Below are 22,370 nucleotides of genomic sequence, written 5' to 3'. Positions count from 1 at the left end.
CTAATGAACACTTTGGGAACGTTGAAAATACCTCAAGAATGGTCAACATAGTGGAAAGGGCAGTGCAGGGACCCCTTTGTGGCTCAGTCGGTTGGGCGACTGCCTTCGGCTCAGGTCATGATCCTGGAGTCTCAGGATCGAGTCCTGCATTGGGGGCAGGGAGTCTGCTTCTCCCTCTGACTTCCCCGCTGTCATGCTCTCTCTCTCTCATTCTCTCTTTCTCAAATAAATAAATAAAATCTTTAAAAAAAAAAAAGGAAAGGGACAGTCCAGGTGAGGAAGGTACCTGGGGCACAGAGCAGTTCGGACACACCCATACCCATGGCTGAGGAGGAACGGTCAGAGTCTTACCTGCACAGCCTGGCGTCTTCGAGTCACCACTGAACGCACCAGAATAAGGGCCTTTTCTGGGTCCTGGGAATCAAACTGGGAGGAGAGGCCACTAGCGTCCAACCCCAAGGAGCAATCCTCACCACAGCCTTGGGCCATGCTGTCCCCTTCTTCCACCATGACCTGAAACCCAACACGGCAGAGTCACTACCCTTAATGACCAAGGCAGAAGTCCGCACAGAAAACTAACTAGAAGACTAACTTGAGAAGACTAATCCTGGACAAACCTGACATTTTCCTTCTCACGTCTTTTCCCCTGCAGATGGGCGGAGGGTATCTGAGAGCAAAAAGGATTGGTTCCTCCAATCCCTCACCTTTGGTCACCCAAACATAGGACTAGCAAGAAGGCTAGAGTACTCTCTGAGGCAATTAATAAAAGAAGAAATGAAGAAAGGAAAGGGTACTGATGTAACAAAGACCAGAGTCCAGCCACTGGCCTGAGACTTGCAGATGGCAATAAGGAAGAGGGTCTCTTCCAGTAGGCAGGGCCAGCACGTGAATGCTTAGCTACCCCTGAGCGAGCCCATCCTCAAAGACACTCAGAGAACTCGTTCCTCAAAGACCCTAAGCCCAAGCATCTCAGAATGTGGAAACCTAGGCATGACTAAGAGGACAAGGAGGCCTGCGGAGCAGTGAGCCATGATCCGGTTTCCACAAACAGAAGGCTTACCAGTACCTGGGTTATATCCCTGATCACCTGCTGTAAAGACAGCTTCTCCTCTTGGGCACTCCTACTGAGAGATGCCTCGTGTTCCATTAATTCTGCATGATTTGTCTCCTGAACAGGGAACAAGACAGAGCTGTGAGCCAAACTTGCAGAAGTATCTACCGTTCCGGGCTCCAAATGAATCAGAAGCTCATTCTGTCTCTTCGGTCAACGCTACTTTTTCCCTGACCACAGGTGAATCCTACTGTTGTCCCAGGACTCTGAGGACAGTGGGATGTGGTGATTAAGAGTTCAGAGTAAGCAAATCAGAGCTCCAAATGGGAATGCCTAGGTTAGAGTTCTTACTCGATCACATCCTAGCTTGGCAACCTTAGGCCGCTGCTTCTTTGAGCTTCTTTTCTCTTTAAAAAAGAGAAAATTAACAGCAACTATTTCACAGATTTGTGTTGAGGCTTAAATGAAAAAGATGCACGTAAGTTACTCAACACAGTGTCTGGCACAAAGAAAATGCTCAATGAATGACAGGGGTCATGGGAGGGAGGGTGGCAGCTGTCCCTGAACATCAAAGCAATCCTGGAGACCTAAGGCTAGACCAGAGAAACCCCAAGCCCCAGAGCTTTCCTCAGTTTTTCTGATCATACTGTTAGTGAAAGCCTGAAGACATACACTTGCAGCTGTGTTTTCTTTGGCCTGCACAGAACTTGAACTGACATTTATAAACTGAGAGATTTTGAGAGATTTTATGAATTGAGAAATTCTGACTTTCCGGTTTTTCTCAAAAAGTTAACAGATGAGCCACACCAGCTTCCAGGTCCCCACAGCAATAATTTTCTGAAGTTGAACAGTGGGTGCCTCTGCTAGAGGAGACTTGTATTTTTTGGGGTTCCATGGTCCCTACGATGCCTCCTTGTTTCCTTAATATTGAGATCAAGTGTCCTCTCCTGTACTCAAAACGAACTATGACAACGCTGGGCAACCAACCAGAATCCGTACAACTGAACCCACTTTACTCTTCGGCATTATCTAGGCACTGCAGACATTGGACTTTGCAAATTTCTGACCAAAGGGAACCAAAAGGCACAAGTAACTGAGTCCCCGCTGAGCCCAGCTTGGATAAGAAGACCAGAGGTTTGCATGTAGATGGTCATTCAGGATCTGTCTAAAGAGAAAGATCTGAAAATTCTAAGAAACTAAAGGAAATGTGGAATTAAGCCAGAAGTTCTAATTAGTCGAACCTTCAGAGAGTACCTTCGATAATATCTCTGGCAGATGAGAAGCCAGGGACACGAACCTCACTCTTCCACAGGACAGACTTCTCAACGATGGAGGCTCTCTTGCTGGTAGACAAATTGTCCCAGCCTATAGCTTCTAGTCACCGACACTGCCTGTGCCGACCCGAAAACATTAAACAAGCCAACTCCTTCCCCCTATGTCAGTCCTTCAGGTCTGTAGCAGCGGCCATTATGTCTTCCCTCAAGCCCTTCTCTCTCCAAGCTGACCGTTGCCACATTCCTCAGTTGTTCCCCATGTGACTGGGTTTTGAATCTCTCACACAACCCCACCCTTTGCCGGTGTGCCTCGAAACGCGTGTCCCACTCTCTCTGAGGAGGACATACTGGGTGTGCACATCATTGTAGTTTCCTCAGGAATGCAGGAGGGACGGGACGCAGAATTTACTGATGAAGGAATAAATCAATGAGTTAATTAATTGTGAGATTCAGCCAACTTTTTTTTTTTTTTTTTTTTGGTTTTTATCAAGGCACATTTAACTGGTATCCTGCATCATCTGTCCATAAAGGAAAAGGAACCTACAGGCCCACTCCCAACTCCTTTCCAGAACAAATGGTCACGTACCAGGATCTCCACTGTCTCTCTCAGAGCTTCTAGCATCTTCTCATAATCTTTATTTTGTTTCTGAGCCTGGGTCAGCAGAGCAGAGAGTTCGGTCACCCTGAAGAGAGAGCACAGCACTATCATCCCGGAGGCCCACTGAGGTGGACAGGCCTATCATGTAGCACACCCCAGCCCCAACAGACACTCCCACTGCAGCCCCCCCACAGCTACCTGGGCACCCCCACCCCTGTACTCCCTGAGTACCACATAACGCTATAGCCTTGAACTGGGGTGAAAGGCAGGAGTCAAAAGGCACTCAGACACATGCAGGGATTTACCACATCTCATGGCTGGAGCACGTGTTTGAGGGCCCGAGAGCTGAAGGAAAGCCCTGGGCCAGGCCTTTCCAGGCCCCACTTGGTCTTGAAGTCAAGCACCCTGAAGCCAATAAGAACATCAGAGTTGCCACATGGGAGAGTCCCCAGGTCCCTCCAGCCCAAGGGTCTCTGATAAGGAAAATGAAGGGGTAATTTGGGGAAGATTATGGTCAACCTCTGTGATATTAACCTCAAAGTTCAGGGAAATCATCATATAACTCTGTCACTTAATGCTACATCTTGGAGCTCAGTACCTAGTATTCTATGGGTAGCTAAATAAATATATATATTTTAAGTTTTTATATTTTTTAAAGTAATCTCTAAACCTAGCGGGGACTCAAACACATGACCCCAAGATCCAGAGCTGCACATTCTACCAAGCCAGCCAGGCACCCCTAAATAAATATTTCTTAAATAATGTTATTTAGGAGTTAAAATTATTTTTTTTCAAGTCTTAATAATTAATAAAAAATATCTAAGAGCTTTCATTCACTGTATGGCTATTCATTTAATCATTGTATCTTTCAACAAACATTCTTTGAATGTTACTCTACAGTAGATGAAATGCCAAGCACTGGAGACACAGACTTAACTAAGACATGGTCTCTCTGTCCTTCCCAACCCAACCCAAAACAAACTGCTATTTACATCCACCACCAATAGGTGGTGACACAACCCTAGCCATGGGGTATAAGCCCCAACCTGTCCAGAAATTCAAATGGGGCTCTTCGCTCAGGTCCCTGCCCTTCTTACTATTATTTTTTAAAAATCTATTTTGTCATAATCCAAAACAAAAACAAAAACAAAACCCCCCAAAACTAAATAATCAGAGAGAAACAGTGGGATCAAAGCTGTAACAAGCAAGTCAAAAGGCCACACCAGGGCATAGAAATTTAACAGGCTACTGAGTTCAGAGAAGGGTTCTCAGAACCATGCCTTAAAGGATAAGGTGGAGGCAGAAGGGAGGGAAGCGTTCCAGGCTAAGGTCAGCATGTACCAAGGCAGGGAAGCATGGAAGAGCTTGGCTGTTCTGGGAATGGGAGTAGGTTGGTGTTGACAGACAACAGTCACCATTAGGTCTATAAATCAACAGGAGAAAAGCTGAGCTGCAAGACAGTCTGAGGGCAGAGGGCAGTGACATGGCCCCAACTGTGGCTTCAAACTAGACTCCCTCTGGCACCTCTCCTTGCCCTCCCGTGGGGGGAATGCTCTTCACACCCCACCCCCAACTCCTATCAGCTGTCTCGGTCCCCCTAAGGGAGTCACCACCCTCGGCAGACCCCAGCCCATCTCACCGATCCTGTAGCTCAGCCTTCTCCAGATCGCCCTGACTCTTCAACTGCATTAACTCCTGGCTCTTTTCATGGGCCTCCTTCTCCAGCTCCTGGGTCTTGGTTATTAGAAGCAGCAGCTGGGTTGGCTCATTGCCATCCAGTCTCCCAGAGCCCTCAGACTCTCGAGACTGGGCACCCACAGTCAAGCGCAGACAGCAGGTCAGCAGGGACCCCGAAAGCCTCACATGCTCAGCCTTGAGCTCCGTCAGATCTCTGAGTACAAGGCAGGAAAGAGCGGACTCCGGTAAGGATGGATTAAGGGAGCATCGAGATCAGGCCCAGTAAAGCTTGAGGAGCAGGTCTGGGAAAATCATCTGAATCCAGCAATATCCTCCCTCCCCCACCCACTCTTCCATCCCCTTCTACTTCATGCCCCGCTGCTACAGCAGCCCACTGCCCTAAGTCTAGAATCAGCAGGGGCAAACCTCCCTTCCTAAACCCACACTAACCTGTCAGTAGCTGACTTCATTTCCAGGAAATGGCGTCGGAAGGTCACGACCTCCCGCCACAGACCAAGAAGGCGACCGTGCTCCCCTTTCAGGTAGCCCTTGAAGAACTGTGTATTCAGAAACCCAGGTCATGTCAAAGGGCAGAGGGCCATCTTTTGCCAGCACAAGAGTCTTGCATTCCTCCTGACTACTGACTACTCGGGGGAGGGAAGGAGGGACTTACAGGAGAGAGCTTATGAACGGGGGTCTCTATTCAAGTCACACTGAAGTGTTTAATAAAGTTAGCAGTGGCATTTAAGAAGTCGAAGGGTTTGAGATGGCATATGACCTTCCTCTGAGCGGATTAGAAAAAGATAAACAGTTGTTGCTAAGCCGCCATTACTACCACAGACTTACAGTGAGGACTAGCACAGTGCCTGGCACCCAGAAAAGACTTGGGAAACATTCGTTTCCTTGCACTGGGATCTGAAAAGTCCCAGGGTCTTTATCTGGTCTTTCTTTCCCATTTGGTTTCAATAGCTACCTCCTTAGCTTCTAGATATGCAGGCCTCCAGAAGAAGGGAGTCAGCAAGCTTTCAGATCCTTCTAGAACCAAAGCTAGTCCCTCATGCAGGAACAGAGGTGCTCTGAGTGTCATGCCACCTGCTAGCAAAACCTCGACGAGGCAGGTAAGGACAGGAGTCAGCCGAGAGCCGAGGCAGGGCAAAGTCGCCAGTCGGAGTGGGGAGGAGAGCCGGGGACTCTAGTGACAGCTGAGCTTCCATCCAGGTCCTCAAGGTACCCTTTTCCAGCACTGACCAGGCTGGTGCCCAGAGTGCAAGCCCTCCTGTTCCTCCTACCTCCTGCTCCATCTGCCACTGGCTCTCCTTCCTCATTAGCTCATCCCGGGCTCGGCTCCAGTCCACTGTCAGCTTTTCCACATCTTCCCGAAGCGCTTTATTCACCATGTCAGCTTTTTCCATGTGCAGTCGAAGCTGGGTGTTCACCTCTGCTAGACTCTCACACCTGCACTGGGGAGGGGCAGGAGCAAGTGCAAAATAAAGGCTTGATCCAACCCTGGACCTCTTGGAGTAAGATGACAAACACTGGAATTTTCCATTGCCAGGGACTGGAGGGCTAAGGCTGAGGTCCGTGGTTTGAGCCCTATTAGCGCTCAGGGCCGAGGTACCCCCTCTGCCTTTTCAACCCACAGGCCACCAGAATCGCCTGTCCCCACCTCCCCGACCAGAGAACTTGGGGTTCATCACCTCTGTTGTTCCTCCTCCAATCGGACCAGCAGCTGCTCCAGGTTCGGCTCCTCCACGCTTTCCCACCTCTGTGGGGTTGGTCCCTTAGCCAGACAGAAACAAGATTTTTTTTTACCACCAAAGAGAACACCATTCAGACCAACGGCTTGATGCCCCCTTCTGCAGCAACCTGCTTTCTTTCTATTCCTCCTCTCCGGTGTTAGCAATATGCCTCTTTACTCCACCACTACATCCTGAAGGTAAATCCACTGCATCCCCTTCTCCAAAAGTGAACCAGTAACGTCTCCTGAAAGACGGCGCTGGGTAGGGAAAAGAGCTTTCAACCCAAGAAGTGTAAGATAGAGCTCTCACTAACAGCCTTGACTTCTACTACACTACATTTTGGAGTGTGGGAAGTTATTCAACTTCTCTGAGCCACAAAGTCTTCACTACAAAATGAAGGAGACACCGTTCCTCATAGAAAGTTGCCTCGTAGATCGTTATATGACAATGCCTAATGGCGCCTGGCCTACACGGAATGGTGCTCAGTAAGTTTTGTTTTTTCCCTTCCTCTGAGAGAACTTTTCTGAGGGTAATGTGAGAAGGTGCCAAGAGAGAGCTGGAACAAAGGCAATGAGTTTTTCAAAGCCCGTTCTACCCAGCCAACGGCACAAATAAATTCCTCTGCCACAAACATGTTTAGGCTTGCAAAGCCCCACATCTAAGACAGATAAACACTGACACCTTCTGGAGGAAAAATGCATTTCTTCCCTCTGATTCCACATCCTTTCTAGTCTGATTAAATCTCCTGACGCTACATTTTGTCCTCAGAGAGCCAAGGGTTGGTGGCTGACAGGCCCGGAATAGCCAATCCAATCAGAGTATCTGTGGGATAAAGCTCTCAGGGACTGAAGAGAGGAAGGACTTCCACCAAACACGGCCTTGTCACACCCCAGTCTCCATCAATCAGCAAACAAGGCCTTCCTCGCAGGTATATTCACTGAGGGCTCTGGGGGCGACACAAAACAGTCTCACTCACCCCAGTGGCTTCCAGCTGCTTCTCCAGCTCTTGACACCAGGTCCGGTACTGCAACACCTGAGGCAAACAGAGCAGGGTGTGGGTGACGGTCACAGCTGGTACCAACAGCCCAAACCAAAGGCCCAGGAAGATTTGGGACAAACCCTGTGTGAACAGTGTCTGGGTGACAACAGCGGGGTAAGGCCATAACATTTCATCATTTCCATTTGGTCAGTTAATAATACTCTCCCCATGCCTGTTGTATCGGAGGGGTAAGAGTACAGGCTTTGGAACCAGAAAACACCGGACCAGGTCCTCGCTCTAGCCGAGGGGAGCAAACATAGACAACCCACTTAGCCCTTGGGACCGCCATCTTTAAAAGCGACAGGATCAATCTCTCCTGGAGTAGTTGTGAGCGTCACAGGAGAGGCTGCTGAGGGACATTCCCACTACATGGCTCTGTCTCCTGGAACATCCCACCTCAGCTTGGGATGTTCTCAGTGCTTGGGGGTGTTCTCTTCGCCTCCCTGGATGGGCTGCTGCCTCACCTTGGCCTGCAGCTTCCTCACGAGGGTTGCCTGCCTCTGCTGGGCCTCCTGGGAGCTCTTCAGCTTCCGCCAGGAGGCGGCTTGGTTCTCTGCCATCTGTTGCTGTAGCGCCAGTACTTGCTCCTCCAGCACCAGCTGCAGTGCCTGGGGCTTCATATTGTTCAAGCCGGGGCCTCCCGTCTCCATGGGAGCACCAGACAGGTAAGCCCACAGGCCCCTATTCAGCCAGAGGCTGCTCAGTCCCGGTAAGGTCTCTAATCATTCCTGTGCCACTTGAGCTGGGGACCTCCTCTTGAGCTGGGGACCAAAGCACACAGAGGAGATGAAAGGAATGTCTGGGTGATTCAAATTTACTCATCAAACATTCACTAGATCTGACAAAGCTGCGTTGGGGAAAGTGAGTGGATTCCTTTACTACAGGATCCATCAGAGCCTTTAAAATACTAACATGGACCCTAATCTCTAAAGGGGGGGGGTGGGCTAAGCATCATTTCCCAAATTCACTGGATCATGAGACAACCTCAGAGAACCAGGGTTTTCTGGCACACCTTCAGGAACTCTGCACTAGATCAAGAGCGCTCAGTTTACCTGCATGTTCCTAGTGCTTGGCACAGTGCCTATGAGCCATCTGTAGAAGGAATCCCTGAAGGTGTTTCTAGTCTAGTTGGGGAGAAAGACACAATCACAACACAATGTAGTCCGTGTGATCATGACAGAGATGTTAATGACAGGAAGGGTAAATAGTGGACTGGCATTTAACCCAATCTGGTGGTCTGTAAACTGTGTGAATCACCACCACGGTTAATCCTTGTCAGGTATGTCTATGGGTCAGCCACAGTTCACTGCTTTACCCGTGCTAGGTCATTCTGTCGTCCCAAGAATCTTGAAACCTTCCAATGCCTTCCTATCACACTTCAGCATAAGTGATATTAGAACTCTTTGTACACGGATGAAGAAACTGAAGCTTACAAAGAAAGCTTAAGCCTCCGTTAAGAAATTAAAAAGGTTAAGCAAGTTGTCAAAGTTCATACAGTTTGCATTCAGTTATTAGGGATTTGAATACCAGCAAGTCTGACCATCTGATGAAGAAACAGAGTAGCAGGCATTTCAGGCCAGGAGGGTCCATTAAGACAGCAGGGGATGCAGTGGGAAGGCAGGGGGAGGGGGAAGGAATCACCTTCAGTAGGATAGCAAACTTTAGTTAAGATAGCAAACCTCCTCACCCAGCAGGAGCTAGGCCAAAACAAGGCAATGGGCCATCTCCAGGGGTAGAGGGGAGACAGGGACAGGGGGACGCCAGCCTAAGCAGAGAGCTTGGAAGAGACATGGAGAGGGGGAGGCATGGTGGTCAGGAAGAGTTTGGGGCACCAATTCAAGCTCTGCCTCTAATGGGCTCTGTGATCTCGAACATACCATTTCCCTTCCAGTCCCTCATCCATGAATGAAGGTTCCCAGCCATGTTACCTCTGAGTTTCTGAGGCTTCTGAAACACACAATAACCTGGGAGGAGGGGGGTAGGTTAGAGCTCTCATTTTATTAACCCTGAGACATGAGATTCGCACTAGAAGGGTTAAGGAATATTTGTTTTTCCAATTACCTATCAAGAAAATTAGAGCTGCCCTCTTGGTCCAGCCAGCACCCCATCAGTGTGAACATCTGAAGAAAGTGGTATATACAGTGATGAAGAAAGTAGTATATACAGCAAATGCAAATCTAACATTTGCATATACACTGGGAGTTTCAGGGGCCCCAAATCCCTTTAATGCACCAAACTGCTGACTTCCTACATCCTGGCTCAAATGCCATCTCCTATCATGTCATCCCAGATGTACTCGGGAAGAGTTAATCACTTTTATAGCTACATATATGACCCTATGTATTTAAGACATTTATATATATATAACTGTATATATAATACAGAAAGGGTCTAATGACTATATTACATCTTATGATTATTAATTGTCTATCTTCTCTACTAATCTGTGAATTCGCAAAAGCAGAAGCTGTCTAATTCATTTTGGTCATTAGGATGCTGAGGAAACACATGTGGGCCTCACTCGAGGCAGATCTAAAACCTTAGCAGAGGTTCGAAACGTGACCTGCTCATTCTTTTCCACCATTATGCGGCCTCTGCCAAGCTTTTAAGAATTCAAATTAGGTACACACTTTTCCACTGGGAGAATGCACATGAAAATGCTTATTTCTGGGGGTGCCCAGGTGGCGCAAATGGTTGAGTGGCTGACTCTTGGTGTTAGCTCAGGTCATGATCTCAGGGTCATGGGATTGAGCCCCAAGCCTAGCTCTGTACTCAGCTTAGGGGTGAGGAGGGGTGGGGGTGGTTGGGGGGGTAAGGGAGTCCGCTTTAGATTCTCTCTCCCTCTCCCTGCCCCTCTCACTTGTGTGTGCACCAGCACTCTCTCTCTAAAATAAATAAATAAATTAAAAAAAAAATAAGGATTTCTGGCTCCTTTGGAAAAGCAGAATACAGTGACCTGTGACCCGCATCCCTACAAAGCAACGACCAGCTGTAGTTAAAAGTGTTTGCCCCTCGAGGATGCGGAGAAAGGGGAACCCTTCTACACTGTTGGTGGGAATGGAAGCTGGTGCAACCACTCTGGAAAACAGTATGGAGGTTCCTCAAAATGTTGAAAATAGAACTGCCCTATGACCCAGCAATTGCACTACTGGGTATTTACCCTAAAGATACAAACCTAGTGATCCTAAGGGGCACGTGCACCTGAATGTTTATAGCAGCAATGTCCACAATAGCCAAACTATGGAAAGAACGTAGATGTCCATCAATAGATGAATGGATAAAGAAGATGTGGTATATATACACAATGGAATACTATGCAGCCATCAAAAGAAACGAAATCTTGCCATTTGCGACAACATGGATGGAACTAGAGCGTATTATGCTTAGCGAAATAAGTCAAGCGGAGAAAGACAATTATCATATGATCTCCCTGCTATGAGGAAGTGCTGATGCAACATGGGGGCTTAAGTGGGTAGGAGAAGAATAAATGAAACAAGATGGAATTGGGAGGGAGACAAACCATAAGTGACTCTTAATCTCACAAAACAAACTGAGGGTTGCTGGGGGTAGGGGGGTTGAGAGAAGGGGGGTGGGGTCATGGACATTGGGGAGGGTATGTGCTTTGGTGAGTGCTGTGAAGTGTGTAAACCTGGCAATTCACAGACCTGTACCCCTGGGGATAAAAATATATGTTTATAAAAAATAAAAAATTAAAAAAAAAAGAGTGTTTGCCCCTATCTAAGGGGGGGCATATGCTCTCCAGTTCACCAGTCTCCAGCCCCACCACCGCCCCAGTCGCCCCAGCCTATTCTCTCCCTCGCACCGATAGCAGATTTTAGTGGCTATTTATCACTGCACTTGTGCTGTTGCTTTTCTTGTAAAAGTTACAGAGGAAAGTTCAGTTTACTAATTTACATTACCCCCTGGACAACAGAAGACCGTGGAGTTCATAGAGCCTGGAGGAGACCATAAGGGAAGGGCACAGAGTGGGAAGGGTAGAGTGGCGCCAGGACTCCGGGCTGCCTCTTCCTAGCCTCTAACCCGGATGAATGCAGTCTTCCTCCACACTCCAAAGATTGTCTTTTTCTGCCCTTCCTTTCCACCACGGCTGTCAACCCGTTCATGGGGGGGCTCTGTGAGATGCTGACTCAGTCTCTCCCTGTGGAGGAGGCACGAGCTTGCGGGGAAATCACTCTTCTGCCAACACTGCCAGCAACAAAAGTAGCTCTCAGTTGCTTCAAGGGACCCAACGGACCTTTTTCTTTCCTAATACCGTGAGCACTGGGGCTGGGCTTTTGTACAGTGGGAGTCTCAGAGGTCTCAAGGGCATCCTCTCCCTCCTTTGAATTCCTATCCCCCAATGTTGAGCTGAACCATATAAAATTGCCACATTTGCCCATCTTTAACCTACAAAAATGGTAAAGTTGTATAGTCAATCTACTGTCTCTACAGGCAGCTCTGCCACAGTCCCCAGAATTCTCATACTTAAACCATCTCTTAGGATGAGGCTCGGGCTGCTCTTAATCTGGGTGGCTCAGCTGGTTAAGTGTCCGACTCTTGGTTTCAGCTCAGGTCATGATCTCATGGGTTGTGAGATCGAGCCCCTCAGTGGGCTCTACACTCAGCACAGAGTGAGCTTTCTCTCTCCCTCTATCCCTTCCCGTTGGTACGTGTGTGTTCTCTCTCTCTCTCTCTCACAGAAATAATCTTTTTTTAAAAAAGGCTGCTGTTGGGGCGCCTGGGTGGCTCAGTGGGTTAGGCCGCTGCCTTCGGCTCAGGTCATGATCTCAGGGTCCTGGGATCGAGTCCCGCATCGGGCTCTCTGCTCAGCAGGGAGCCTGCTTCCCTCTCTCTCTCTCTGCCTGCCTCTCCGACTACTTGTGATTTCTGTCAAATAAATAAATAAAAGCTTTTTTAAAAAAAAAGGCTGCTGTTAAGATGTGTATACTCTTTGGGAAGGTGATAGTAATGCTTCAGTAAAGAAGTGGAATTGTATTAGAATTATATGATTATTTTATTTCAGCAGATAATTTAAACATTTTAGAGCTATTTAAAAAATTTAGTCCAATCCTCCCATTTTACAGGTAAGGAAACTGAGGCTTCCAGAAATACAGTAACTTCATCTTGCTCATGTTTTATTTATATGTTCCACTTACTCCCAAGAATGATTTGGAATTATAGCAAACATACCATATGAATGTAAGATGTTACTAATAGGGGAAACAGGGTGCAGGGCAGACAGGAACTCTTTGTATTATGCCATTTTCCTATAAATCTAAAATTGTTCTAAAAATAGTTTACCTTAAAAATGATTTGAAGTGTTTTACAATTAAAACAAAAAAAATCCCCATAAAACTTAAATTCATTAAAACTAGAATAAAAAGAGGGAGCGAACAGAGTCTCCTCAAGATGGAGTTCAGCACTGTTTTATTAACACTCTGTCAATCTCCCAGGAAACGAACTAGCAGAAGAAAGGTAGGTTTCCGTGTCCCCCCAGCAAAGCAAAAGGCCAGTATTTGGCAAATGGTTAGCGGCTGGATCGTGTTCATGTGAGACCGTGGAGGTCAGTGTGCTCTGTAAACTGTAAAGCACTGAATAGACAGGAAAAGGAAAAAGATTCACTTCTTTTATGCATTAACTTATTCCATAGACGCTCATGAATTGGGATCTCAGTTCTGGGCAGTCTGCCACAGTGATAGAGACATGAGCAAGGCTGACCACCTCCTTTTGCCAGGAATCAGACTAGAAGGGCAGTAACCTCTGAACCTAGTGTGGAAAGTGACAGAAGAGTGATACACATTATGCTGAGTTCCCCTCACCTGAAACAAACCAAAAGGGGTATTTAAATAAAGTCTAGAATAGAAGCAACACCACCTAGACTTGGAGGTATGTATACTGCAAGGACTAGCATGGGGACTAGTATCATTAAATAGAATTTGTCACTTACAGCAAAAAAAAAGGGAAAAATGCTTGAGGGCACAACATTTTACTTCCTGAACAATGAAAATTAAATATATATATATATATATATATATATTTTATATATATTTATTATATATATATATATATTATATATATATATATAATATATATATTTGTCTGTAGAGACAACTTCTGTTTCTTTGTGGACACACAAAAAAATTCAGCATGTTTTCTGCCTCCAATACGCTATGGCACCCCTGAAAAAGCTTGTGGCAAGGGGGTGGGGGGGACAAAAAAAAAAAAAGAAGCAAGTTCTGAGGTTTATCCTTGACTGCACCCACATGCACCCAAATGTTTATAGCAGCAATGTCCACAATAGCCAAACTATGGAAAGAACCTAGATGTCCATCAACAGAGGAATGGATAAAGATGATGTGGCATGCATATATATATATATATATATATATATATATATGAATACTACACAGCCATCAAAAGAAATGAAATCTTGCCATTTGCAATGGCGTGGAAAGAACTAGAGGGTATTACGCTGAGCTAAATAAGTCAATCACAGATAGACAATTATCATATGATCTCCCTGATATGAGGAATTTGAGAGGCAGGGTGGGGGTTATAGGGGGTAGGGAAGGAAAAAATGAAACAAGATGGGATCAGGAGGGAGACAAACTATAAGAGACTCTTAATCTCACAAAACAAACTGAGGGTTGCTGCGGGGAGGGAGGTAGGGAGAGGGTGGTTCGGTTATGGACATTGGGGAGGGTGTATGCTATGGTGCGTGCTGTGAAGCGTGTAAGCCTGATGATTCACAGACCTGTACCCCTGGGGCAAATTATACATTATATGTTAATAAAAATAACTTTTAAAAAAATCATGGATTTTTTGGATTCCATGGATTGGAATCATGGATACTGCCAATTTTGAGCAGTTTCTTCAAGAGAGCATCAGAGTGAATGGAAAAGCTGGGAATCTCGGTAAACCAGAGCAAGATGGCTGTTAATTTCTGAGGTGCCTTTTTCCAAGAAGTATTTGAAATATCCCACCACAAAATATTTGGAGGAGAATAATCTACGTGATTAGTTGCATTGCCTCCATATTTACCACGATAGGGGGAGATGAGGATTAAAATTCATTTACCTGGAATATTTTGTATGAGTTCTTGAATAAAACTTGGGAAGGAAAAAAAAAAAAGCTTGTGGCCCCATCCATAAACCTCCCATGAGAGGCCTCTCTCTTTTTTCCTCCCACCTCTCTGGCTTCTCCCTTTAGTCTCCTTTGCTGGTTTCTCATGTCCCCAAGGTTGGAGGCCCTAGGGCTCAGGCTTCTGGCCTCTCCTCCATCTGCATTCATTTCCGGGGCAACCTCATCCCTGTCAGTTTCCTGACTTAAAATAGCACCTAGAGGGGCACCTGGGTGGCTCAGTGGGTTAAAGCCTCTGCCTTTGGCCCAGGGTCCTGGGATCGAGTCCCGCATCGGGCTCTCTGCTCGGTGGGGAGCCTGCTTCCTCCTCTCTCTCTGCCTGCCTCTCTGCCTACTTGTGATCTGTCAAATAAATAAATAAAAATTAAAAAAAAAATAGCACCTAGATATCCATGAATCCCATGTTAGGTCTCCAAGCTACACTTCCCTCTGAATCTTTACACTCCTAGACTAAGGTCCAGACACCGGTTTAACTTCTCCACATGGGTGTCTAAGAGGCATCTCAAAGTTAACCTGTCCAAAAGTGGACTTCTGCTCCTGCAATCTTCCTCATTTCAGTATATGGCAATGCCATCCTTCTGGAGCCTCAAGCCCAAAGCCTATGGTCATATTTACTCCATTCTTCCACACCCTATAACCAATCTATCGGCAAACCTGTTGGCTCTACCAGATGCTATCACTTTTCAACCTCTCACTACCACCATCCCAAGCCAAGCCACTCTCTTGCCTGGTATGGTGGCTTTCAGGGACATCCACAAATTCTTTGATATTTCTTCCTTCAAGAGGCAGAGCCTAATTCTCTCTCCTTGGGTAGGAACTGGAATAAAGTTAATGAAGCTGAATAAAGTAGAAATGACTTCTAAGAAAAGGTCATAGGGCGCCTGGGTGGCTCAGTGGGTTAAGCCGCTGCCTTCGGCTCAGGTCATGATCTCAGGGTCCTGGGATCGAGTCCCACATCGGGCTCTCTACTCAGCGGGGAGCCTGTTTCCTCCTCTCTCTCTCTGCCTGCCTCTCTGCCTACTTGTGATCTCTCTCTGTCAAATAAATAAATAAAATCTTTAAAAAAAAAAAGAAAGAAAAGGTCATAAAAGGCACTATGGCCTCTCTCTCTCTTTACTCTCCCCACCAGGTCCTGAGAACACTCAGGCAGCTCTGTGAAAAGGCCCTGCAGCAAGGAAACATCTTGGGAGCAAAGCAGCCAGGAACCTGACTGCCATCTCCTGAGAGGGTCCTGAGAAACCCTAGGCCAGAAACACCCGGCTAAATTGCTCTTAGATTCTTTTTTTTAAGATTTTAAAATTTATTTTGAGAGAGAGGGAAAGAGAAAGAGAGAGCATGAGCGGGAGAGGCAGAGGGCATGGGAGAGAGAATCCCAAGCAAGGAATCCAGTGCAGGGCTGGATCCCATAACCCTAAGATCAGGACCCAAGTCAAAACCAAGAGTCGGACACTTAACCCAACTGTGCCCTGCTCCTAGATTTCTAATTTACAATTGTGTGAGATAACGATTGCTATTTCAAGCTGCTAAATTTGGGGGTGTTTTCTTGCCCAGTGATAAAGAATTAATACATCTGGATTACTGGAAAAGCTTCCTAGACTGTTGTAATGCTACCACCCCTGACTTTAGAATTTGTTCTATCTCAACAGAGTATTCAGAGGGATCTTTTAAAACAGTGACAGATTGGGACGCCTGGGTGGCTCAGTGGATTAAAGCCTCTGCCTTCGGCTTAGGTCATGATTCCAGAGTCCTGGGAGGGAGCCCTGGGATCGAGCCCTGCATCGAGCTCTCTGCTCGGCCGGAAGCTGGCTTCCCCCTCTCTCTCTGCCTGCCTCTCTGCCTACTTGTGATCTCTGTCTGTCAGATGAATAGATAAAATCTTTAAAAATAAATAAATAAATAAAACGGTGACAGATTATGCAACTCAGAACCCTCCAATGGCTACTCAGAGGAAAATCCAAAATCATGTTCATGGCCCCGAGGCTCCTAATTATTTGATCCCAGCCTCCAATGGTTCTAATTCCATTTCCTACTCCTCTCCAGTCACACAGCCTTCCTCGAGGCATGTGCTTGGAACACACCAAGACACCCACTCATTTCTGGGCCTCTTCCTCCAATTATCTTCTTGATTCGCTCACTCCCTTACCACCTTCAGATCTCTGTTCAAGTGTTACCTTCTCAGTTAAAGTTGTTCCCTAACCTCCAAATATAAAATATCACCACTCCTCCACACACTGGTATTTCTATTTACCTTATAACGTGCTGTCGCTATCTGATTATTATGTGTAATATACTGATCAGAATGTAAATTTCCCAAGTACAAGAATAGTTTTATTGACTGTTATATTCCCAGCTCCTAAAACAGTGCCTGGTATAGAGTAGGAACACATTAAATATTCGACTGACCGAATGAAAGAATATAAGGGCATTAGGTATCGTGATCCACATCATCAATGGTCTTACAAAACGCTCACAGCTCTATAACCTTCTAAAAAGCAAAAAAGGATCATGTGGCTTATATAGCATTTTACTTTCTCAAAACAATTACCTGCAATCTTCACCAAAAAACCCTTTGAGGTAAGATCATTGTCTTCATTTTGCAGACAAGAAAAATAACGCTCAAAAAATGGAAGGGATATAAATGACCGGTAGCCAAGCAAGCATGAAACCCCAATCTGCTTCCAAACTCCAGGCTTAATCCATTACATTAAGCTGCCTCATAAATCATGAACTATGAAATCACAGCTCTGTGAGGGGTACTTTCTAAAGCCTGTGAAATGATGAGGTCTAGGTCTGCAGCTCTCTGATGGAAAAGGAGCAAAGAAAGGTAGAGTGTGCCTGAGGAACATAGGGCAGGAAGTAGGTTCTGGCCGGGATTTTGTCCCAATCTCACTCCCTATATTTGGGGATATCAAATCTTCTTTCCAAGCCCTCTCAGTCAAAATGCACATCATAACCGTGCCCACCATAACACACGGGGTTAAAGTAAAAACCAATTCAATAGACATTTATCAAACCCAAAGGCAATCCAGTGAAATTATCACATGCTCTGGGGATTCACAGACTAGAATTCACCTCCCAGCTCCACTCACTAATTAGTTGTGGAACTCTGGGCAAAATGATCTACGAATGCCTCAGTTTCTTCATGCATAAAATGTGAAGACATAGAACCCACTTTATGAAATTGCTGTGAGGATTAAACGGGCCTTCACCTGTAATACATTTAGTGGCACTCGACACTTCGTGACTATTTAGGAAATCTTAGTGTCATCATGTGCCAGGCTCTGTTATCTAGAGACAAAAGGCAAGGCATAATATCCCAAGTGCACGGGTGTACAAGTGGGCAGGAAAAATAACTCCGTGCAACGAGTTCAAAAACCAAGCAGTGGAATTAACAGCGCCTGCAGAAAGCGGCTGGGAAATGTTTCCAAGGAAGTGATACTTGAGTCGGGTCGCGGAGAGCCAGAGTTCCGGAGCGGGGCGGTGGGTGCGACTGGGCTTTAGGACAGATCACGTGCAAAGCCCCAAGGACAGAGGGAGTCGCAAAATTCTGGGAGCCGGGAGCGAGACGCGCGCAGGACGGAGAACACAGCGCCTTTTCCTGACACCTCCGGACCCGGCAGCTGCGGATACGGGGGTCGGGAAGATCCCTTTCTGCGCGGAGTGGTGGCCGCGGCTGGAGGCGTAGGCAAGGGGCCGGAATCCCTAGGACGGGTCCCAGACCCGCTCTGGGCCTCGGGTTCGTCCCGGGGAATGGGAAGCCGCTGCACGAACGGGATTCCCTGAGGCGCCCTCTTCGGGAGCGTCTTCGGACCTCGGACCGTTAACCCGGGCACCTCCCGCCTGCCCTGAGGCCCCACCTCACCACGCTCGGCTCCCGCGATTTCCAGCGTGATCCTCAGCACGGGAGCGGGAGATGCAGCCACTAAGGCCCGGCCGGGGGCGGGAGCCCAGCCCCCGGTCCCGGCCAAGACCCCGCCCCCCCCCGACTCCGGCCGGGGCGGCGAGCCCCGCCCCCGGAGCCTGGATCCCGTAGTCGGATTGCGCCGCTTCGGGGGCTGCCGCCATGTTGAGTACTGGCATCCGACTTACTGGAGTGGCCCAGAAGGAACAGTGGGATTACATTAAGAGATGAAAGAGTCCCTGGCCAGAGATGACGATAGCCAGGGGTGCTGAATTCGAGTAAGGGAAGTCTTGGTAACTGAGAAATCTTGCCCTCAATCATCCCCGTTTTGGCTTCGGAGTTACACACTGCGCATGTGTCTGGGGCCTGGTTCTACGTGCGCCTGCTCACTGCTCCCCCCGACAAATCGGACTGCAATTAACAACTGCGTGAGCAATGAGGGAACCCGCGCTTGGGTCTGGATAAAACGTGCTGGGAGACCAGTTCTTGCGTTTTTTCACATTCAGATCGCGAAGCTCCAAGCAGCCTCAGGCAACACGACACTTACAGCATACTCAGTGTTGTTCGGCCGCACAGCACTTTTTTGCGCACGTCTTGCACAGAGTGGCATCTGCGTGAATGTCTTAGTCCGGAGAACTGCAGTTTGTCTAATTTTCTGTGTAAACCTGACTTTCTCAAGGGAACTCGTTCTTAACCTGTATGACCCACTGTTATTTCGTAGCGTTTTGTGCTTAAATTATCAATGCATTATCATCCAAAACATCTTAGAAAAGTAAACTTCATTTACCTGTCTCTTTTACATTCAGTGGTTCTAAATTTTTAGTTGGGATTAAAAAAAAAAAAAATCAGGGATCTTCTTAAAATGCAAAGTTTTGAGTGTGACATCCCTAGAGTGTGAGTAAACCAAGGGTGAAACCCCAGAATCTGCATGTTGGCAAATACCTTAGGTGATACATCAGGGACACATTTGAGCAGCACCGATAAGGCTGTGTATCTCTAGCACTCAGCACAATCCCTGGTACAAAACAGGTGCTCAGTAAGTGCTGAGTGAATAGTTGAATGGATGAATGGACAGTAGGAGTGAAACACAATCTGCAGCCAAAAGAACCTGACAAGGAAACACTTCGATAAGTGTATCTTTTCTCCTATAAGAACAGAAAAAGTTCTCAACGGTTACTTTGAGAAAAAAAGTAAGTGGAGGGCAGGAGGGAGGAGGGGGAGGACCAGGACTCTGAAAGGCAAACTAGGGAGAAAAGAAGAAACATCCAAGACACCGGACAGAGAAAAAGATGCAAAGAATCAGTGGTGTGGGAATCCACCCCAGGCAAATACTCCTGCAATGGGAACTGTGCAAGAATGTTCACTACAACAATATTTGGAATGGAGAGAAAAGAAACAACCTCTTTGCCTCAGGGTCTTTGCATATACTATGCCTTCTACCTAGACCCCCCCCCCCCAGGCTTAACTGATACCTTTCCCTCCTTCAGGCCTCAGCTTAGATGATACTTCCTCAGCTAGATCTTCCGTGACCATGTTATTCAATATAATATCCTATCATTTTTTAAAAAGATTATTTATTTGACAGACAGAGATCACAAGTAGGCAGAGAGGCAGGCAGAGAGAGAGAGAGAGAGAGAGAGAGAGAGGAGGAAGCAGGCTCCTGGCCAAGCAGAGACCCTGATGTGAGGCTCGATCCCAGGACTCTGGCATCATGATCTGAGCCAAAGGCAGAGGCTTTAACCCACTGAGCCACCCAGGCGCCCCTACCCTATCATTTTCTATCACAGTACTCTGTTTCTTTCATAACATTTCCCACTTACTATCATTTTTTGTTGACTTACTATCTTTCTCCACCTTAAAAGTTTAAGCTTCACGAGGCGAGGGAACTAGATCTGACTTATTCCCAGCAGTTAGCACAGAGCCTGATACATGGTAGGTGTTAAATAAGCATCCATTGAATGAATGAATCAAGTCAGCCTCAGTATTACAAAGATTGATAACGTAAAATTCATCAGCAAACTATTCAATATGTTTAAAGACCATGAGGAGTGAATACAGGTTTCATACTACCAGTAAAGGGTAAATGTAGTAGAAGGGATTAAAACCAAAGCAATCTCAGTCTTTGCAAAGGGGGGATTTGTTTATTCATTCCCTTGTTTGTTTATTCATTCACCCAGCAAACAAGTACAGAGTGCCTATTCTGTACTAATATGGATAATAATAAAATGTATTAAGAGAAAGTTGGAAATTGTATCAAAACATAAAGTAGTACAACTGGGTATTTTGTCTGGGCCAGAGCAGAAAGTGGAGTTCAGTGATGTGTGAAGATGGTTAATATTCCCCCAGGCCAGAGGTTCTCCAGACTTAGAGAATACATCGGCCTTCAAATGTTCTTCAAAGTGCCAAGAAATTTTGGGACAAGCAAACGAATAATCATACACATCACTTGAATTGCTTGAGGCCCTAGTGCCGTCTGAGGAAAGACTTAATCCATTTGGCTGTGTTGAATCTGTCTGACGAACCAGAGTAGGGAGAGGTCCTCAAAGGAGCCTGCACTGAAGGGAGAGAAGATGGATCTGTGGAAAGAAAACCAGCTTTGGTTCCCTCCAGGTGAACTGGGCTTCTTTCTTTATGCTCCAAATTATATCTCTGGAACATGCTTTGTATCCTAACTCTCTCCTGGGGCTAAAATATGGATCATGCACCCCAGCCTTGCTTGTTATTTATAGATATTCTCCCTATCCAATGCCAAGAGGCTGCCTGCACTGACTGACTTTCTTTCTTTTTAGAATTATATATGTGAAATTTCAAAGTGAGGTGCTAAAAAAAAAAAAAAAAACTTTTTCCCCTAACAGCCTAAAATCTATTTTAAAGGGTTTTTTTTTTTAAGATTTTATTTATTCACTTGACAGACAGAGATCACAAGTAGGCAGAGAGGCAGGCAGAGAGAGAGAGAGGAGGAAGCAGGCTCCCCACTGAGCAGAGAGCCTGATGCAGGGCTCGGTTGCAGGACCCCGAGATCAGGACCTGAGTGGAAGGCAGAGGATTAACCCACTGAGCCACCCAGGGGCCCCTATTTTAAAGTTCTTAAATCCCTTATCTATGGGGTTAAGAGAGCGGAGGATAGAGAAGTTGTGTGGAGCTATTTCTGGCTGTGAGTCCCCACCCTTCTTGGAGAAGATTTAACTGCTCTAGCCAGGTGATTGGAAGAGGGAACTTCCAGAAGGGTCTGAGGTGCCAAATCTATCCCCCATTGCAGTTGGAGAACACAGGGACTCCATCTTCCTCCTGCCCGGGAAATCTAGCAAAAAGAACCAGCCTGATAACTGCTTTGGTGGCAGACCCAGGAGAGTGCTGCTGTGTTGGAGTTGGCCTGCTCTCCCAGAATTTGTCAGGGAATGTTTTGTTTGTTTGTTTGTTTGTTTTCTGGGTGCGGGTGCAGAGGGAGGGAAAGAGAGAATCTTAAGCAGGCTCCACTCCCAGCATGGAGCCAACTTGGGGCTCAATGTTACAGCTCTGAGATCACGACCTGAGCCAAAATCAAGAGTTGGCTGCTTAATGGAGCCTCGCAGGCACCCCGGGAAATGTTTTCTGTAGGCCAGATATGGGCTAAGTGAGAGAAAGCTTGAATAGGCCCATCCTGGCTCCTGTTCAGTAGGGCCTCCTAGAAGGAAAAAGAGACCCCAGAAGAAAGAAGACAAATGACCATTGGCAACAGAGATGCCTTTGCTAAGGGGGAATTCAGGACAGGGGCTCAGCAGGGAACCCCTAAAGAGCCTGTAAAAGAACCCCATGAAGTTTTGATGATGGGCAGGAGCAGCTATAAACATCAGCCAGACCCGGAAAGCATAAAGCCAGCCACATTATGGCTGTTCAAAGAGTTTAAAGAAGACTTTTGCCACTCCTTTCCCCATCTTCCTCTCCATGTCAACACCTCGAGTGACAGGAGCG

At 46.7% G+C, this 22,370-nt stretch overlaps 1 protein-coding gene across 39 annotated transcripts in view; it reads right to left on the bottom strand.

Annotated features, from left to right (window-relative positions):
- The window catches only part of CEP250 (centrosomal protein 250), a 50,579-nt gene extending 31,366 nt beyond the window's left edge, over window positions 1-19,213 (bottom strand). For 9 of the 39 annotated variants that reach the window (XR_014315747.1, XR_014315748.1, XR_014315749.1 and 6 more), the window contains exons 1-11: window positions 18,376-19,213; window positions 8,431-8,502; window positions 7,843-8,139; window positions 7,316-7,372; window positions 6,298-6,380; window positions 5,890-6,055; window positions 5,051-5,157; window positions 4,563-4,814; window positions 2,912-3,008; window positions 1,061-1,168; window positions 352-513 (exon numbers count right to left, since the gene is read on the bottom strand). Coding sequence is in view for 36 of the 39 variants with exons in the window: in XM_082746088.1 (XP_082602214.1) it covers window positions 352-513; window positions 1,061-1,168; window positions 2,912-3,008; window positions 4,563-4,814; window positions 5,051-5,157; window positions 5,890-6,055; window positions 6,298-6,380; window positions 7,316-7,372; window positions 7,843-8,028 (1,218 nt within the window). In the remaining 3 variants the exon portion in view is untranslated. Of the gene's footprint in view, window positions 1-351; window positions 514-1,060; window positions 1,169-2,911; window positions 3,009-4,562; window positions 4,815-5,050; window positions 5,158-5,889; window positions 6,061-6,297; window positions 6,381-7,315; window positions 7,373-7,842; window positions 8,140-8,430; window positions 8,503-9,255; window positions 9,343-18,375 lie in introns of all 39 variants that reach the window. The other 30 variants (XM_082746122.1, XM_082746098.1, XM_082746109.1 and 27 more) reach the window with 23 other exon arrangements.
- Between the last annotated feature and the right edge of the window lie 3,157 nt (window positions 19,214-22,370).

The sequence above is a fragment of the Mustela nivalis genome (genome assembly GCF_964662115.1).
Source record: "Mustela nivalis genome assembly, chromosome: 8".
Lineage (NCBI taxonomy): Eukaryota > Metazoa > Chordata > Mammalia > Carnivora > Mustelidae > Mustela > Mustela nivalis.
The sequence above is the reverse complement of the archived record's forward strand: the minus strand, read 5'-3'. Positions and strand labels throughout refer to the sequence as shown.